Source organism: Engystomops pustulosus, chromosome 1, assembly GCF_040894005.1.
Source record: "Engystomops pustulosus chromosome 1, aEngPut4.maternal, whole genome shotgun sequence".
Taxonomy (NCBI): domain Eukaryota; kingdom Metazoa; phylum Chordata; class Amphibia; order Anura; family Leptodactylidae; genus Engystomops; species Engystomops pustulosus.
Genome location: NC_092411.1, coordinates 191,881,389 through 191,902,154, shown reverse-complemented (window position 1 = coordinate 191,902,154; position 20,766 = coordinate 191,881,389). Strand labels below are relative to the sequence as shown.

Genomic DNA, 20,766 nt, shown 5'->3' with positions numbered 1-20,766 from the left:
CGTGAATGGTGTTGGTGCAGTGTGTCTGCATATGTATATTTATATCTTATATGACATATCTGCATTTTGTAAGAAATCTCTGCAGAGAATACGCAAAGTCCCTCTTATAGTAATCTCCAGAGTAGCATCGGGGACAATTAGCAACATGTGCTTTCACTTGCTATTGAACTGTGATACCTGTCTTATAGTGTCTCCAGATTCTTTGTAATGACAATGAACTGGACAGTATACCTTTACTATACTCAAGGGTGTCACAATTTTCTGCTGAATAATGATTTTCTAACTTGTGTTTTATTATATGAATGGATCTTGAGAATTGTGTGTTACATAAACGGGTTAAAAAAAAAATTTACATTTTTGCTTTTCATGGCAAATGTGGAAATAAAGCGATAAATTCTCCTTAAATTAGAACCAGGGCTTATTGGGGGTTGTAGTAGTTGGACTCTGAGGTAACTATACTGTAATATCAATTGAGACATTTGAACAGGACTGTGATGTATTTGCTGATTTGTTATAATATTTATATGGTAAGTAGTGTCTTTTAATGGATAAGTATGGGTTTTTAACAAACAAGTTGCTTAGAGTTGTCTTTTTCTATGCAGTAAATATTTCTTACAACCACACAATTCTTGTGTTGTGTATTTAGGTGTATATACACATAATAACTTCAACAGCAACGTGTGGGGGTTCACCGTAAAATGGTTAAATAATAAGTCTTTTGTGAGTTGGAAGAACTCTGAAACTCTGCCATATTGTACTTTTACATGGTGTGCGGTCTGTAATTCTCTTTAGCAAGGATTTTACAAGGATATATTTTAGGTGTGTGTCATGAATATGAAAAATCGTCAATTTTTAGTGGAGGCAGCCTTTTCATATTTCTTCATAAATCCATGTTGTGGATGTTTGAGGCTTATGAAGCATGCATCAAATCTACACATTTTGTTTACCGGTTTGTAAATAGTCACAGCCTGTGAGATGCTTGTAACTTGAACACACCTCCATTTAACCCACATTTTAACAGTGGCATAACATGGATGTGTTTCCATGGGAAATACCCAATGGACTTGCTAATACCCCTGGGACAACTACAACAGCTATGTTGAGAATGTTTTACAATTAGGTTGTCAAAAGAAAATGGGGAAAATAACACCTACTAACATTTACCCTTCAATGTTCTTATTGGATTTAAGAAGGAGCAGTTGGACTAAGACATTTGGAAACCTATGTATTTATATTGAAATCTGCTAAATGGCTTTGTTTCCTCCAAGGCTAAGTGGAATACATGTACTATATGCATAGAAATCGAACATGACAGATTTAAGGAGGCTAGTCCCAGCATACCTAGTGCAAGTGCACTGCTCAACGATAAGACCTCAATGGAGAAACTTTCTCCTGAGGTCTGACTAGCACACAAAATAAACTTAATCTTCTATTCCTATTATATTACCCTTTATGACTGCATCTGATGTCCCATAAACTTGACATTTATGAAATGTTGTTTGGGTTCAGAATTTTTTTTTTTCACTACCTGCCTCAGGTGGTATAAAAATAAAGAACCTTAACTTAGTTCTTGCAGTGCCTGCTGTCATGCTGGTCTATATTGGTATACAGGGACTCAATGGTGACATTGCATTGGCAGAGCCATCCCACTCCAGCCTCTTGGTACGGCTTGTTTTAGGCTGTAGCCGGTGTGCATGGACCTGGGTATTTTTTTAACCAGAAGAGCTTTCTTTTCTGTCCATTACTTCAGAGCCTTCTCCTCTGCTCTAAGTGACTGCTTTAGTATTCACACAGAACTCTACAGAGGGGACGCCTGCAAAAGGTTGAAGGCTCTTCAGGCTACAGATAATGGTACTCTTGCAGGAGCTACAGACCTGGATTCAAAATTTCCTTTAATCATAAGTTTGTGGTTAAAGCGAAAATGCTCTACAGGACTGCTGCTGAACACTGTCTGCAGTTTTGCATGGTCACAAATTTCCTTTTAAAGGGATTTAGGGATAAATGGCTGATTGCAGGGAAACGGACTGCCAAGATTCTGTAATTCCCAGAATGACTGCAAGTTGCCGATCTGCTTCATGCCAAAGGGAATTCTGGGTCTAAGCTGCCATCGACATATGGGATTTCTGGAATCTTTTTACATAATGAAGAAAGTCCTAAAGAAATGAGCAAAGATATCAGGAAAAGCATTGTAGACTTGCACAGGTCTGGTTCAACCTTGGGGGCAATTTCCAGATACATAATGGTGCCTCGTTTATATCTGTACAGGCAATTATATGCAGATATAAACACGTTGGGAATGCCTAGCTATCTTGCCTCTCAAGAAGGGGTCTTTTCAGAGTAGAAGATATGAATGTGCCTTGGTCTGAAATGTGTATTTCAACCCAAGAACAAAAGCAAAAGACCTTGTAAATATTCTGGCTGAGATGAGTGAGTCATTATCCACAGTGTAACAAGCCGAGATGGCAGGCAGGCCACTCTGCCAGGAAGGTCCAGATTAATGTCTGCAAATGCAAATAGGATCAATTCTTCATTTTTGGAGACTTGTCCTGTTGTCAGACGAAACTAAAATTGAACTGTTTGTCCATAATTACCACAGTTAGGTTTGGATGAAAAAGGGAGAAGCACAATCACAATTGAGAAAGTCTGACATCATTGATAATGATAATTCTTTTATGTAGCGCACACAGATTCTGCAGTGCCGCACAAAGCTTGCCAAATCGGTCCTTGTCCCCATGGGCCTCGCAATCTAATCAACTTACCCGTATGTTTTTGGAGTGTGGGAAGAAACCGGAGGAAACTCGCGCAAACACCGAGAGAACATACAAACTTTTTTCAGATGTTGACCTGTATGGCACTTGAACCAAGGACCACTGAGCCACTGTGATGACACCATCAGGATTCCTACATCAGACAGAGTTAATGGGCATGCAAGGAAGATGCCATGTGTATCCTCTGCATGTCTGTGTATACAGATCACCAGTTACAGTGATTTAATGGGTTTCCATTCGATCACTGTCTCTTGTGATCTGTATATAAAAATAGCAGGAAACTCTTGTATAATGTCCTCCCTGAAAGCTTCTGCCCCAGTTGCAAATTTAAAGTAATGCATAAAAAAAGTAAATGTAAAAAGAAAAAATTACAAAACAACCACATCTGAATCCCCCACAGTAAGGAAAAAAAGGGCCTGCGTTCACCACTTGGAGCTTACATAAAAAGCCATCCACCACCATTTTAAACTCCTATGGAGTGTATGTATTAGTGGAAATATCATAATCCATCCTCTTCCAAAAACATAAGAAGCTTTAAATGAATCCAAAAAAATTACGTTTTTGGTTAGGTGTGTCACTTCCTATTCCTCCGTTATAAGTATATGTCTGGTGGATTCTCAACATATCCTTTAAACTGAGGACTAAGATTTTTCTCACTGTATGCACATACAGTGTAATGCATCTACCTGTTCAACCAAATAAATGGCAGAAGTGAAAACTTCTGAAATTTTTTATTTATTTATTTTTTTTTAACGTGAACCTGTGAGCAGAAATTGACTTCAAAATCAGCCAAGTCAAGCAGCTGAACACCTTCCAGATTGTTACTTTTATGACCTAGTGTGGTAGCATTACCCAGAAAATCAACTTTGAAGTAAGATGTAAACTGGTTGTATAAAATCCGAGGCAGAGATTTTTAACACTGAAGTCAAGCTCTCACAGAGAGCCCTTTTCACTGCAATTGACGGTAATGGTGATCCTGCATCCTCCAGAGAGATCACTAACCATATCTCCTGAAGTATGATGCATGATGTCAATCACAGAAGAGGAGGCGTTCAGAGCTCCCCATCTTGACTTCGGTGTTTAAACTCTCCGCCTACTTGACTTAATACAACCAATTTGCATTGCACTTCAAAGTTTATATTGTGTTTGATACCATCACACTGGACCATGAAAGAAAAACTAGGAGGTATTACAATGTTTTACAATATACTGGTAGTTGTTTATTAGGTCAATTGCTGATGACAAGTTCCATAAATATAACACGTCCTTGCAAGTGGTTACAGAACCGTTACCATATGAACACATTCCACACCTGCAAAAAATTACATTAAGAACTCATGCTGGCAAATGTTTTACTACGGCCGTGTGCTACTCGTACCGTTTTTTATATTCTGGTAGCATACGCTGCATTCACTTCAGTGGTCAATAAGGCCATTCCTTTAAATGGCTGTATTGCTCACCAAACCGTACTGTCGACGGAAAAAAGATGGAGCATGCTCTATCTTTTGCCTTATGTACGGCCTGGCTGCACGGCTCCTCACCCCTCCCCTTCTACAGCCGGGATCCCAGCCGAAAGCATACAATCATATGTAAGGAGCCTAAATTATGATTCAATCAAGTTTATTGAGCATAACAATTGGGAAATCAAACAAACAATAACATAAAATAAATGCATTTACATAAGACAAATGAGAATCGAGAATCATGTTCGAATATACAAACAAGGTAAAGAAGGTTCCATACTGAACTATATAGATTAAAGTCATAGTGATCAAGGTCTCCTCTAAATGTACATATACAAATGTATCACATTCCAGGGGAGGTCAATCCAAGGGGAGGGAGTTAAGTATCAAGACAAATATAAACAATAATAAACAAATGTATAAAAGAAGGAATAGGATAGTAAAGTAGAGACAAAGAGGAAGGGAGAGCGGAGAGAGAGGTGGATGAAGAAAAAGAGAAGAGTTAGAAAGTACAGGTAAAACATGGGAGGGCCATAGGTCTAGGGGGGTGTGGAGAGTGACAAGACATGAAATGATGTAACGGGACATGTAGCTCCACTACTCCGGCCCACGGGCATCTGCCAACAGGTTCCTGAAAGATGGGTAGCCCTAGCCAGGCCCATAGCGCCCCCCCCCCCCCCAATAACACAGCTTCCAGTGTGTGAATCATTTGCACTGTGTCACTTTATGGAACAGCCTAATGCTTGGCAAATATTTCAAGGACAGATCTATGTCTGATAACACACTATAGAGATAGGATTCTGTCCTGGTGATAAGAACTTTCTAGTCCTTTCTTGAACTTAAATAAGTCAATAGTACTTAATCTACTTATTTTGGCAGATACCTTCTCTTTTCACTTGCACAACCAGTCACTCTTACTTTTTAACCCTTACTAAGGCAGTCTACTGAAGCAAAAAAAAAAAAATCTAATACTACACCCCCATAAAGGTCTACATTTTTTTTTTCACAATGGAAATGTAAACGCAACCTTGTATATTATGGAAACAGCCCAAAAAAGATCAATTTGCACTTTGCCCTGAAGGCGAATCAACAAGAACTTGGAACAAAACAAACTGGTTTCTCGCCTCTGCTTCAGTATTTAACATCTTAAAGGGCCAAACACTTGCTCTCTTGACAGCTGTTACTTTTTTTTTGGAAACCTATTTTTATTTATTTTATTATTCTTTTTAAGTACATCTTTGTTTACAAAGGTAGCAGGGGGTGGAGCTGTACTGCAGTTTATTTGAATCGCACCTGGATACATGGGGGGAACTTATCACTTCTTCTACACCAATTTTCTGGTGTAGAGGCAGTGAAATAATTGCAAATTCTTTCACACTGCAAGAATCTGCAGTTATTATGTGACTACACCATCTCCACACCATATGGGCGTAGACAGGTGCGGACACCAGCATTCCTGCCCTGTGCCTGCATACTTTTTAAAAACTATGCCAGGCCCAGCGCACAAAAAAATCCCCCCATAGTGCTGTACACACCCCTCATACAGATGTATTACAGATGTGTTAGAACTAGTATGACTAGGAAAAGCTTTCTTATGCCTGTTAAAGGGAATTATCAAACATGCTAGTATTATCCATATCTGCAAAATTAAATTTACTATTACTTTTACTGTACCATTAAAGGACATCTATCACCAGGATGAATGGTTGGAAATCAAGCACACTTGCATGCTGGTGTGCCCCCCCTCTGACAGGATCTGCTCTTCAAGATTCATGTGCCCTTGTTCTTAAGGAAAAGAGGCTCTAAATATTATGCAAATAAAAATTAACACCTCATTTGCATTATTGTAAAAGCCCCCTTTTTTTTTTTTCTTAACCCCTTTCTGACATTTGATGTTTTAGTGACTTGCCGAAATGAGACATACTACTAAGTCCAGCTTTGGGCACTAAACAGAGCCAAAAGCAGCGGTTGTCAGCTGCTTCTAACTCCTGGTCGCGGTTGTTAACCCCTTACATGGCGTAGCCATGCATGACCCGCCCCCCAGTATAGCATTGTCTTAGATGAAGTGCTAGCCTGTAAGAAAAAAGATTGAGACGTTTTTCAATAAAAATAAAATAAAATTGGACCCGCAAAATACCTGAAAAAATGTCAATTTTCCCTAAAATGCCTTCACAAAATTTTTCAAAAACTGATCAATAAATTTGTGCGCCAAAATGATACAACTGAAAAGAACAACTCGACATGCAAAATATAAGCTCTTAACCAGCTCTGTCAACAAAAAAATATTAGTTATGTAAATGTATGGGGAAAACTGAGCAGGTACAGGCAGTCCCCGGGTTACATACAAGATAGGGTCTGGAGGTTTGTTCTTAAGTTGAATTTGTATGTAAGTCGAAACTGTATATTTTATAATGGAAGTTTTAGACAATTTTTTTTCTTTTGCCCCAGTGACAATTGGAGTTTCAAAATTTTTGGTGTAATTGGACCAAGAATTATCAAAGCTTCATTACAGACATCTTACAGCTGATCATTGCAGTCTGGGACTATAGTAAAGCATACAGAGAGCTTCACCAGAGGTCACATGTGGCAGAGAAGTCCGTCTGTAACCTTGGGTTGTCTGTAAGTCGGGTGTCCTTAAGTAGGGGACCGCCTGTACCTCAAAAGTCTGATTTTGCATTTTTTGAAAAATCACATCCAAAGTTCTAAGCCTCATAACATTCTACAAAAAAAAGATGCAAAAAAACCCATGTCAACATAAAGCAGACATTCAGTGAATGTTCGTTATCAAGTAATTTTGCTGTTATAACTTTGTGTATAAAAAAAAAAGTAGAACATTTTGAATTTCAAAATTTTTTTTAACATTTTTGCAATTTTTTTTCATTAACGCAAAATATATCACCAAATTTTTCTACTAAAATAAAGTACAAATTGTCATGACAAGAGTTTCAAAATTGCATAGATATGTTAAAGTGTTTCAAAGTTATAAACACTTATAGTGACACATGTCAGATCTGAAAAGATGGGCCATGTCAGGAAGGTGAAAAGTGGCTTTGGCGCCAAGGGGTTAAAAACTAGGGCATAAGAAGATAAAAGAGCAGATCCTGCCACAGGGGACATACACCAGCAGGTTTACTGTCCCTTACCCTGCTGATGGCTGTCCTTTTAAAGGGAACCGGTCATCAGAAATTGGCCTAATAAACCACTAGTAGTGTGTTATCAAGCAGCTGAGCAGATTCTAGATGTTTCTTTCATGGCCTGGTGTGGTGGAATCATCCCGAAAATCAACTTTTGATGTTAATGTAAAATGGTTTTATGAAGTCAAGGAGGCAGAGAGTTTAACACTGAAGTCAAGTTTTTCCTGCATTATAATTTCCCCTTTACTGTAATTATGGTCCTGCATCCAGGGACATCATTGGATCAGATCTCCTGAAGTCCTGCAGATGTCGTCAATCACATGGTAGGTGTTCAGAGGCAGGGAGAGTTTTACTTTATACATCTTGACTTTTTATACATCTATCTTCAAAGCTGATTTTCTAGACGCTGGGTCATGAAAGAAACATCTAGAAGCTGTTAAACTGCTTGACAACATACTGGTAGCGGTTTATTGTGCCAATTTCTGATGACCGGTTCCCTTTTACGGTTCAATAGATAAAGGCCAGCTAGTTTTGAAGTTGCATATTTTTAAAGGAAATATGTAACCAGCTTTTAAACTACTAAACTAACATCACTTTCAGGCACAGTATGAAATATGTTTTCTGGAATTACCCCCTGGACTTTCTGGCAGCTAGCACCAAAGTTTGTGTCATTTTATCTCCTATTTCATACTGCATCATGATTGTGGTTCTGCGTGCTATAGGGCCTAACTATAGCTTTTAACTGATATTCTCATCAGACATCCAGTTGAAGAAATGTAGCTATATATAAAATGCATTTAATTGTCAGTGCGCAGACGAAACACAATCAAGATGCATAATGAAAGAAATTCAATTTTTACAACACCACTATGAATCTAACTGCTATAGAACCAAAGGTAAAAGTGTCTGAAGAGGCTCCTCTTTGGTAAATAGTACATAATTCATTTATGTAAATATATATGGCCCATACTAAAAATTTGTTAAAAAGTTATTACATGTGAAGTCACTAAAGACACGGGGGAACTGTCTGGGAAAAAAGGTTTACTCTCCAGAGGTGAAAAGGCTGGTCTGATCATAGCAGAGAACTAACATTGATGGTTATATGTATAGAATTTTGTGGCCTGCCCCCTGTCCTTCAACCGATTTTTAGTGTAACTATTAAAAAAAAAACAGTGACTCATTTGCATATGATGTAGAGGCTATATTTCTAGGTAAACGGGTGAGGGGTTTATTCTCAAAATTACTTTTCTACCAGAACCCTACCTGAGGGTTCTTGTAGTTATAGGAAATCTACCATCAAAATGAAGCATGATAAACCAGTGGCACTTACTCACAGATCCAGGCACTGTGATGGTGGTAATCTTCTTAGTCGTTAGCCATGACCTCCTTCTAAAATTAACTTTTAAAGTTATGCATATGAGTTTGAGGGGCACTTCACAAGTGCTGAGGGAGCAGAGGGGAAGGGTGAGAGAGTGCAACAGTCTGTAAAGACAGATTACACAGGGCCTTGGGTAGCCCCTTGGGTTCATTTGTATCATTTTAAAAGTTGATTTTAGAAGGAATTAAGCCATGGATAACAAATATAAGAAGATAACCACAATAACAGTGCCTGGATCTATGAGTTTATTTTATTTCTTATTATTCTTTTTTTTTTTTTTTTTTTTGATGGTAGATTTACTATGCACTAATTGCACAATTTTATATCATGGGAAGTGCACTAACATGTACTGTACTACGCAGCTATTGGCATCGCTGTTTTTGTGTTTAAAAGTGCCAAGTGAACAACTATTATGATGTATGTAAAATTGCGATTGGGGGCGGTGGGGGGGCAGTTAACCTGTTATGCACACTTGTTATATACTGTTCTCACACTCCTTCATCTCCTTTTCCTACCTACATCCTTTTTTATCTGTTTAAACGGATTGGATGAGAAATGGAGTAAACCACGAGTAATTACATGCAATTAACTGCAGATGTTCACTATATGCCCATGGGGTTCGTTCCAGGTTGAAAACATTGACTTGCAGAATTATGTGCACATCCCCTCCATAGCAGAACGGTGACTTACATGGCCTAATGCTTTGTGCTTTTAACAAACACTGCTAGGATCCTTAGTAGTTCCTTTTATTTGCACAGCATTACTGCAACATTTCAACTATCCAAGTCTACTATTGAGATTTGATAAAGACTCGGAGTCAGTAATATACCAGGTTAATAAGAGGCCATTTTCTGAAGTGCGGTCTCCTATATTTGAATTATGGAATTGTATCCGTATCATAGGCTACATGTACCCTCCCCCTTCCTCCCCACTATTCGGCACAGAGTGGTTCTGATTTTTTTCAGAAGCGGCAAATTAATGGGGAGATGCGCGGGGGGACAGGGCTGGGGAGATGCGCGGGGGGACAGGGCTGCTTAGGAAATGTATAGATTACAACTGAGAATTGGCTTTTTGATTAAAAAAAAGAGAAGTGAGAATTTTGACCCAAAACTTAATGTCTGTTAGGTTTGGGTTTGGCTGCGCGACCCGTACAAAATGCCGAATTGGCGGGCAAACATCGGATCCAGCAAATTAATGCCATCAAGTCCGCTGATCTCTAATGATGGAATTATAATCCCTGCGAAACAGTGGGTAGAGGAGTTCAGCTAAGCCACCATAGGACCTGAATATGAGCGATCAGCACACAGCCACTTGACTTATTAACATCGAGAATTTAAATGAAAAGCTCCCATCAAAATCAGGCATGATAAACCTGAAACACAAACTCGTAGATCCAGGCACTGTGACAATGGTTATCTCGTTATTTTTTATCCATGGCCTCATTCCTTCTAAAATCAAGTTTTAAAATGATCTTAATCTTTTTTTTTTTTTTTTTCCCCAGAGGCCCTGTAGCTTCGCAGACTGTTAAAATGAGCAGAGCATGTCTCCTTCTCCCCCTCCACTCACTTATAAATCTGCTTACTTCCCCAAAATAATGTTTGTGTCTGTTACCATCTACAATGTAGATAATGGTGTACCCTTTTGGACACTGCGGCTCTAAACGTCATGGTAGATTGGCACAAAATGTGGTTTGTTGCTGAGATTACCTCAGGAAATAAAAGCCGCTGGGCAGATGCCACAGAAGCTGTTAATGCAGATGGCATTGTTCACATCACTAAACTTTGTAAATATCTCAGCCAGGAACCATGAGGCTCTTTCGAGGCTGCTGCTTAATACTTCATGTTTATTCTTAACCAAGTTTCCTTTTTGTAAAAGGTATTACTGAACACAGTTTCTTTCCTTTTCTTTTTATTCTTTCTTTTGCTCGTGTTTGTTCTGATTTGATTTTTTTAATTTTTTCTTTGTTTCAGACCTTCACTAATGAAGCCCATTGTGTTGAAGACATCCTGAAGGTTTGTAACTTACATATACTTGATTACTGTGTAGAAGGGGTCATTGTGACTGGAAACTGCATGTCATAGTAAGAGAAGGCTAATGCTAGAAACATATACGGTTATTATTAGAATTGTTTCCTTCTATTCCAAATTTTCCCGTCTAGACTATTTGACATATCCATAGAATTTGTCATTAATAGATGATCCGCAACTATCTCGGGAGCTGAGGTGAGGTAACTTCCTTCCCACAGTCAGGTAGGACAGAGAGTGTGCTGCCCATGTAGAGGTCTCATGAATAGTCTAGATGGGAAAACCCCTGTAAGGGGAATAGTGTTTATTTTAACCTCTGCGTTACATTATTTTCTGAGATAAATCTGTGAAACACCTGGGGTGGGGGGTTAAAATATACTAAATAAATTCCTTCAAGGTCTACAAAATTTTGTCACATCTCATGGTATTTGCCTATACTGAAATCTCAGAGGCTCTATTAACCACTTCCATACTGCTATATATACGACTATATATACGTTGTACAGCATTAAGGGGAGTATGGAGAGGGCTCACGGGCTGAGCCATCTCCATACATGGCACGTTTCACCTGTATTACCCGCAGCGGTTAACCAGTTAGGTGCCGTGGTCAAAGCCGACAGCGGCACCCAACAGTGCTTCCCATGGGCACTACCATCTTGGATTGCCGATCGGTGCCCTTTGTGACATCATCGGAGGGCGCCGATTGGTTGCTATGACAGCTTGGAGCCCGCCTAAGGCTAACATTCGTTGATCTGTATTAGTCTGTCTCTGAGCAGTATATTCACTGTATGAGTGATCAGACACTCTAGTGTTTAATTGCACTAGGAGGTCTGAAATAGTAAAAGAAAAAGAAAAAAAAGTTTAAAAAACTATTAAAATTTAAAAATGAAAATCTCCCCCCTTTCTGTAGAACGCCTATAAAAATAAATTAGGGAAATCCTAAACCTGTTAGGTATCGCCATGTCAAATGCATCATAATATAAAAACGATGATTCCCGACGGTCAACCCCTTGATTGAAAATGGTGCCCAAATGCCTAGGTCGCCATTTTTTTCCCATTTTGTAACACATAAAAATTTAAAGTGATCAAAAGGCCAAACAGTCTCCAAAATGCAACCGTCAGCTACTAAAGCTTACAAAAAAAATTAATTGTAAATTAATTAAAATTGTAGTCAATTATTGCAATATTGCAATAGAAAAGAAATATAGTAAAAAAAAAACTCATAAAAAAATTAATGTAGTCAAAATCATATCAAGTTAGTCTCATGTGTTATGAAAAAAAGACAAATTAAAAATTGTTATGATATGTAAAGAGTTTCAAAAGATAGCATCATTTAAAGGACATCTAGCACCATGATAAAAAGACTGTATGTAAATGAGCCTGAGGGGCTCTAGGCTCCATTAACACCTATGGAGCATAGAGCCCCTCAGGCTCATTTGCATAAAGGCCTTCATCCTGGAGCTAGATGCCCTTTAAAGTGCATAGCAGAACATCAAACATTAACCTGGACATTCGGGCACTAATGACCTTTGGATAAGGAGGGTACTGACCCATTGCCTCTCTGCCTGCTTTTAAGTAAAGAAGTATCCATAGGATGCCAGCACTGTTTATATCCATGCTATGCCCTTTGCCATTTATGGGGTCCCAAGGACACTTATGTTTGGAAATTCCCACTATTTCACAGCTCTAATTCAGTCACTCTTCTGTGCTGTTAATGTACTGTGGGGAGACATAGAATGGTTTTTAACTTCTACCTAACTCATTCAAATGTATTTGGGATATCCTGGAAAAACAAGTCTGATCCATTAATCCATTACTCTTCACAAACTGCAAAACTTAAAAATCTACTGCTATACATACACTTCTGTGTGAAACATAATTGTTACCCTATGCAGGGTCATCTCCAAGTTTCAGTGGGCCCCTTTGCAGTAAACTTGGGTGTTGGCATTAAAATTTCAGAAACTAAAACAGTCTACTGTTCTCTAAAATATTCCCTAGTTTATCAACCCAAATAGCCCTGATGGTTATTTTATACAAAGCACCCCTCACCCCTTATGGATTCATTAGATACCGCCCCTTTCACCCCCATGGATTCCTTATATACAGCCTAATTTGCCCCTCCCCAGCAGATCTTGCCCATGTATGCCCCGTGCTGGTGCCGGCCCGGACCCTATAGGTGAGTTACAATGCCCTCAAATGATGTGACCAGGAATATTATCATAACGGTATTATTTGTAATAACGCAGACTCCATCCTATGCCCACATTTTGCACCTTCTTGTGGCCAGTAGCAGTGACTACTTGTTATTGATGTGAGAATGTTCTTCAATTATCTGTACAACCTTTATGAGTTGACGACATTCAAAAAAGAGTTGAGATTTTTTTTTATTGCCTTGTAGGAAATGACACATTCATGGCCACCGCCATTAACAGGTATCCATACACCCAGCACTGCTGAGCCCTCCAAATTTGCATTTCCCAATAAGGTTTGTCTATCTTTTAGTTACAACATTGTAATTGTTATATAAAATGTATATTTGTTATAAAAATCTTGTCATCGATGTATGATTACTGTTGATTCCTCGAAATGCATGAGCTGCTGCCCACTTGCTGCTCCCCCTTAAGTACAGTATTGGGAAATAGCTTTAGTTGGTTACTCAAGCAGTCGAGTACCAGGTGTGAGTGGCTGTGGGGGACCCAACTGAAAGGACGTAGATTTCCCTTGTGCAAAGAAGCCTTGAAAATAAACTAAATTTAAAGGGGTATGTAAAGACTCGAATAGGCCCATCCATATAGTTTGTACCCTGGTAAATTTTGGGTACAGCTGCCAGGAGCCTGCAGGGCTTGAAATGCAGCCATTGTTGAATGTATGTCCCCTCCGTCTTAACCACTCACATATCTATGGTTGTAGGGGCATTGGGACATCATTGGCACGCCCCTACAACCACTGTTATGGGTCTGGTTATTATGGAGTTAGTCTGCAATGCCTGAACTGCTGGAATACAGCAAGACATGGAGCCTTACAGGAGGCATTCCTGGCTGCTTTACAGTGATCTTGGAGTCTTGTACTTGCCATCGTAAAGCTTTGTTATAGTGGGTAACTCCTTTACATTCCTAATTGTCTTTCATGACCACTGTAAAAAAAAAAAAAAAAAAAAAAAAATACACAAAAGTCCATTCTCAAAAGTTTTTCATAAATTTTATTAGATAATTAGACTAAAAATTGTAATGCAATATATTTTGGTATACATCTTTATTATGACCAGCCTACAAATGTAAAAGTCGTAAAAAATGTTTTTCAAAGACTTTGTTTTTTAAATTTTTTTTTTTTCTTTTTAACGAATTGAGTATAAAAATGTCATTGTCACAATAGGTGTTGAATGTAATAGATCTGAAAGTAGTTTTTGTGTACAAATACTGTATATACTCGAGTATAAGCTGACCTGAATATAAGCCGAGGCACCTTATAATACCACAAAAGCCGAGGGTATGAAATGCATTGGTCACAGGCTCCCTAAGTAATTAAATGCATTAGTTAATGCAGCATTGATGGTAGTAATAGTGTATTGCTCACAACACATTAAAAGCAGAATTCTATTAACAGCTTCCACACCCTTCCATGTAGGTTTACTACACCACTTTAAGCCACAGTTTGTTTAGACGTTAATGTGCAGATGTAACAGTCCTTGTATACACACATGTTAGGAGCACAGACAGAGTGAGTGTCAGGACCAGTGGCGTAACTAGGAGAGGCAGGGCCCCATAGCAGGCTTCTGAATGGGGCCCCACTTCAAAAATATACTTATTTATATATTCGTGTTCGTTACACACCATACAGCATATATACATCACATATATGTACAATGTGCAGCATAATATGTATATAATGGTGCACATCCTCCACTTTTTTAGTTTGTCAGATGATGGGGCCCCTGACACTGTGGGCCCCATAGCAGCTGTTATGGCTGCTACCACTGTAGTTACGCACCTGGTCAGGACTACACTTATTCTACTTAAGCAGTCAGTTTATTATGTACTGCAAGATGGTGAGCAGTGCTCAGCAGAGAGTAGTGTATCTAGTGTACAAGATTTGTATAATAGTAAGTAAAGTTGAAAGTGCAGCTACACACATCAGGTACCTGCAGAATCAGCTCCTCTGCTGTACTTGTCTTTTGGCTGCACACATACATCTGCTGTAGCTAGGACTGCTCTTCCTCTCTGCAGACACAGTCTCCTGTGTTTACACTGCAGTCTCACTGTTGACCTGACCTGGCGACCGCCTGTCTGCTTGATCCTCCGTATGCAATGCTTCTAAGGATGCCGAAAAGGTGCTTGAGCTCCGTCCTTGTGATCAGCAGCTAGTGCCTTCCTCCCCTGCTCTGCCTATCATCCAGCCTTCTATCCTGGGTGATTTAGCTTCCAACACCCTGCCCGGCTCCCTCACACATTCTGTATCAGTTGTGCTTTTTGTACTAACTTGAGTATAAGCCGAGCAGGGCTTTTTTCAGCACATAAATTGTGCTGAAAAACTCTGCTTATACTCGAGTATATACAGTATTACTATAACAATTAACATATTTTACAGACCAATATAGAGGTGCTTCTCAATAAATTGAATGTCAGCAAAAAGTTATTTTTATTTAAAGTAATTCAATTGTAAAAGGGAAACTCGTATATTATACAAAGAGTGAACTTTTTCAAGTGTTTATTTGTTAACCCCTTCCCAACATTTGACGTACTATTACTGCATGGTGGGAGGTGCGTTCCCGCAAAATGCAGTAATAGTACATCAAGCTTCTGGAGCTGCGGGTGTCGGCTATATATTATAGCCGACACCTGCCTCTAACACCCGCGATCGGAGATTTCTCCGATCGCGGGTGTTAACCCCTAACACGCGGCGTGTCAGGGGCATTTTCGCTGGAATCGGATCTGTAATACACTGTATTAGGTGAAGAATAGCTTGAACAAGTGATCAATGGATCACTTGTTCAAGCTAACCTGTAAAAGTAAAGAAAAAAGGTAAAAAACACTAATAACACACTTTTGAATAAAAATAATTAATTAAATAAAGTTAAAGTCCCCCTAAACACAAACATTCCCTATACACATCTAATAAAGTGAAAAAACCTGAAAATTTCCAAAATACCCCACATATTTGGTATCACCGCGTCCGTAACAATCTGTACAATAAGTCAGAAACATTATTGGACCCGTACGGTGAACGCCGTAATAACAAAACGCGAAAAACTCGACAAAAATGTAAATTTTCATAAAATCCCTTCACAAAATAGTTATGTGCACCAAAATGGTACCACTGAAAAGGACAACTCAACACGTAAAAAATAAGCCCTAAACTAGCACTGTCAACAAAAAAATATTAAAGTTATATCTCCGAAAAGATGGCGATGCAAAAACAAAGGAGATTTTCTTTATATTTGTTTTTTTCCTGTAAAATATATAAAAAACTATATAAATGAGGTATCACCGTAATCGTAGTGATCTAGAGAATAAAAATATTATAGTATTTTTAGTGTATGGTGTACGACCCCCAAAATATACAAAAAAAAGGAACCCAAAATTGACAATTTTCTTTTCCTCCATACATTAAAGAGTTAATAAAATCTCATCAAAAAGCTACAGACCCACTAAAATGAAGTATTTGTAAAGTTCATCTCGTGTCGCAAAAAATAAGCCCTTATATGTCCAAATTGCCAAAAAAATAAAGATTGTATAGCCATTATAAAGTGACAATGCATAATCTGCTCTGAATGGCGCAGCTCCCCTTCGATGCCCTGGCGTGTGCCCATACAGCAGGTTACCACCACATATGGGGTATTACTATACACGGGAGAGATTGGGTATCAAATTTTGTGGAGCGTTTTGGTATTTTATCCACTGAGAATTTGTACATTTTATGAAAAACACATTAATTTAGTAAAAAAAAAAATTTCAAAATTGCATCCGATTTTTGTTTCAACTCCTGTAAACCAATTAAAGGGTTAACAAACTTCATAAAAGTTGTTTTACGTACGTTGAGGGGTGTAGTTTCTATAATGGGGTAATTTATGGGGTTTTACTTTTATTTAGGCCTCTCAAAGTGACTTCAAACCTGAGCAGGTCCCTCAATAGCAGGATTTTGCTTTTTTTATGAAAATGTGAAAAATCGCAACTAACGTTCAAAGCCCCATAACATCCTACAAAAATGAGAGTATGTATAAAAAACCACGGAGACAAGTAGACATTTGGTGAATGTTAGTTATTATGTTTTCTGGTGTTATGACTCATGTGTGGAAAAAGTAGAACATTTTGAATTTCGAAAATTGAGAATTTTCCCAAATTTTCACCAAATATCTGATTTTCTCATAAATAAATGCAAAACATACAACCAAAATTTTGTAACTAACATGAAGTACAATGTGTCACGAGAAAGCAATTTCAAAATCACTTGGATATGTTAAAGCGTTTCGAAGTTATAACCACTTATAGTGACGCAGGGCAGATTTGAAAAAATGGGCCGTGTCAGGAAGGTGAAAAGTGGCTTCAGCGTTAAGGGGTTATTGTTGATCATTGCTTACAGGTAATAAAAACCCAAAAGTCATTATCTCCAAAAATTAAACTATAAGACCAACTGTATAACATTTTTGAGCACAGAAATGTTGGCCACATGAAAATTATGTACAGTAATTGCACTTGGTACCTACTCAGGGCTCCTTTTTCATGACTTCATCAATGTGGTGTGGCATGGGGACGATCAGCTGATGGCACTGCAAAGGTGTTATGGAAGCCCAGGTTGTGTGATAGAAGCCATCAGCTCGTCTGCATTGTTGGGTCTGGTGTCTCTGGTTAAGGTTAGTTGAGTTTGCTGGCTAGTCAAGCATAGTGGTACTGTGGTTATTTAACCAGGTATCGTTACATTTGTCAGTGTGGACAGGTGCAAAGTCCTGCTGGAAAATGAAAATTCCATTTCCAAATAGCTTAATGGCAGAGGGAAGCATGATGTGCTCTAAAATGTCTTGGTATACATGTGCGCTGAATGGCTCAAACCATCACTGATTGTGGAAACGTCACACTAGACTTCAAGCAGCTTGGATTGTGCCTGTCCAGACCTCGGGACATTGATCTCTAAATGAAATGCAAAATTAATTTTATGTAAAAAAAAAAAAAAAAAAAGCCTTGGACCACTGAGCTTCAGTTCTTTTTCTCCTTGGCCCAGGTAAGAAGATTGACACATGAGAAGCAATAATTGCAGCACATGTCCTGCATACATTTGTGTGTTGTGGCTCTTGAAGCACCGACTCCAGCAGAAGTCCACTCCTTGTAAATCTCCCCCAATTTTTGAATGGCATGTTCTGAACAATCCTATCAAGGCTGCGGTTATCCCAGTTCCTTGTGCACCTTTTCTACCACACTTTTTCCTCCCACTAAAATTTCCATTAATATGTTTTGATACAGCACTCTGAGAACTAGCGTCCTAAGAAATTACCTTTTGTGTCTTTTGGAGCGTGTCAATGTATCACCGACTGAACCAGACTAAGGGACCTTTTAACGAGCTTAGGAAGATGTTTTGGGTTAATTATTCTTATTTTCTGAGAAAAAGACTTTTGCGTTTCCCTTGGCTTTAAAGGACACCTGTCATCTCATCAGGTCTGTGTCACTTGTCCTGTCACTACTACCTGTTGGAGCAGATCACAAGGATCCCATCCCAGCCTTTATCTAGTTATTTCATACATTATTCATTGTAAAATCATCTATTTTGTATCATGTAAATGAGGCTGGTCACATGGTCAGAAGCAGTGATGTCACCCCTGTTACCCCTCCCCTCCCCCTGCTCATGTCTGTGTGTAATGTATAGTAAAGCATGGCTGGTGTGAGTGCTGCATCTGTTGACATGCTGCATCCTCCTAATACACATGTGAGAGACACAGACATCAGCTACACATGAATCTGACATGTTCTGCTGTAACATGGCTGCATGGAGCTGTTGTATCTCTCCTAAACACACACACACACATGCACACACAGGCTGCAGGGGGCGTGGCCACCAGCACCAGGAAGCACATAATTATACAGCCTCACATCATTATACAGGCTGTCAGTCATGCACTGGGGGTGTGGCTGTGCCTCCCACTCATGAATAGAGTGGACAGCTTGAATATGCTAATGCTTCATTGGACATTTCACAGGTCATTTGCATACAGCTTTAGGACCTTATTGCTTAGGTTTACAGGCATGTAGAGAGACAATGAAGGGATAGAGGCAATGCTCTCTAATGGCAGTTTATGAAAATATATTTAGTTTAGGGGGTTATTTTGCATGACGGGTTCTCTTTAATGTAGAATCATTAACAGAAACATTAACATAAACACTTGAAAAGGTTTAATCTGTTTGTAATGACTCTATATAATAATATAGGTGTCAGCGGGAGATGTATCGCCATAAATTGTAACGACACTTCGGGAGCAAGGTGTCAACATAGCCCTAATTGCCAAAAATACCATTTCAGAATGATGTTTCTTCATTCCTATGAGAGCATCCAGTCTTATTTAATTATACAGATGAATTATTGATCCATGCTATATTTTTTTCCTTAGGTCTTAAGTTTTGTATATTTTTTGTTGTTTTCTAACTAATAAAACACAAATTTTTTTTCTTCTTGTTCCTGCTTTAGGAAAGTCAGCACGTTCCATCTGTCAAAGTGAATGAAAGTGAGTCATATATTAAGATGTGTATAAATGACTGGGTGAGAATAGATGATATTGATATCCATGTTTATGGGTCACATCTATTTTGTCACTACAATCTCGGATGCATAGCTATTTGGCATACCAGCAGCATTTAAATAAAGTGAGTGTGCCTGAGAGTTGATCTCTAGTGCCCTCCTTCATTTGGATAGAGTCCTTACATTTTCTCTAGGAAATTTTGAAGCAACTAAGAATTTTTGTACAATTGGCAATGCTCTAGGTAAATGTCAAATGGAGATCATTTGTGTAACTATTCTACAATCCCAGAATAAATACTGTTCCACTTAAAGTGGTGCCCACCCAATTACTTAATACATGGTTTCTCTGTGAATTATTTTATATATGGCCCCCTTTAATGAATTAACCTATTTAATTTCCCTTTCTAATTCTTTTGTAGGAGGACTGTATAAAAATAATCTGTTTATAAACACTGCTGCCCTGTGAATTTTATTTAATGGGCCCCCATAATTTTACATACTGCGCCCCCATGAAAATTATTTAAACTGCCCCCCTTACATAGCTCCATACATACCCTTGGTATTTACCCACATTGCCATGGGGTAACGCTGGCCCTGCTGTAGGTATACAAATATTCTTGACATCATGCTGTTAATCTCTGTACCCATGTAGATTGGCAGTGTTAAGGACTCTGGGCTGGGGCTAATACTATAAAATTTAACATTGGTTTAGCACAACAGCAACCAATGGTCTTTGCCTGGTCTATAGTGAAGGCTGAATTTGGTTATTTTGTCGGTTACTATACTCATATCTAAGTTTTCTAAATATTATGTGTACTGAGCGACAGCTTATGGTTATACAGTGTTTTGCAAAAGTACCGTACATAATGAAATTTAAAAGATTTTTAATGTGTATTTAATTGCCTACTGAAATAATTAATTTTCTCATTTTTCTTGCAGGACATTATGACAGCTATTCAAAAGTTTTTCCAAGCCCACAAGAAAGATCTTCGTAAGTCACTATGAATTGTATGTGTGTGTGGTATATATTTAAAAAATGACAGGCAGCAGTTTAAAAAAAGTTAATTTTAATCCATCTCATGTGAGCGACGTTTCTCCTTTTTTTCGAATTATTACATTATATGATCTAATTTTTTTTTCTAGAAAAATCAGTCTTTGCGTGTGCAAGTGTGATAGGCCTGCCTAAATAAATGGGTTTTAAGAGCATGTTTAAAGGTTTGGAATATGGGTATAAGTCTCAAAGTCCAGGGAAGGACATTCCAGATAATTTGTGCAGCTTGG

The 20,766-nt window shown here is 38.5% G+C and overlaps 1 protein-coding gene across 4 annotated transcripts in view; it reads left to right on the top strand.

Moving 5' to 3' along the window:
- Positions 1 to 20,766, top strand: part of AFF1 (ALF transcription elongation factor 1) — an 85,963-nt gene that overhangs the window by 39,201 nt on the left and 25,996 nt on the right. For all 4 annotated transcript variants that reach the window (XM_072116534.1, XM_072116531.1, XM_072116524.1 and 1 more), the window contains 4 exons: positions 10,714 to 10,755; positions 13,166 to 13,252; positions 19,435 to 19,471; positions 20,425 to 20,476. In XM_072116534.1, coding sequence (XP_071972635.1) covers positions 10,714 to 10,755; positions 13,166 to 13,252; positions 19,435 to 19,471; positions 20,425 to 20,476 — 218 coding nt within the window. The remainder of the gene's footprint in view (positions 1 to 10,713; positions 10,756 to 13,165; positions 13,253 to 19,434; positions 19,472 to 20,424; positions 20,477 to 20,766) is intronic.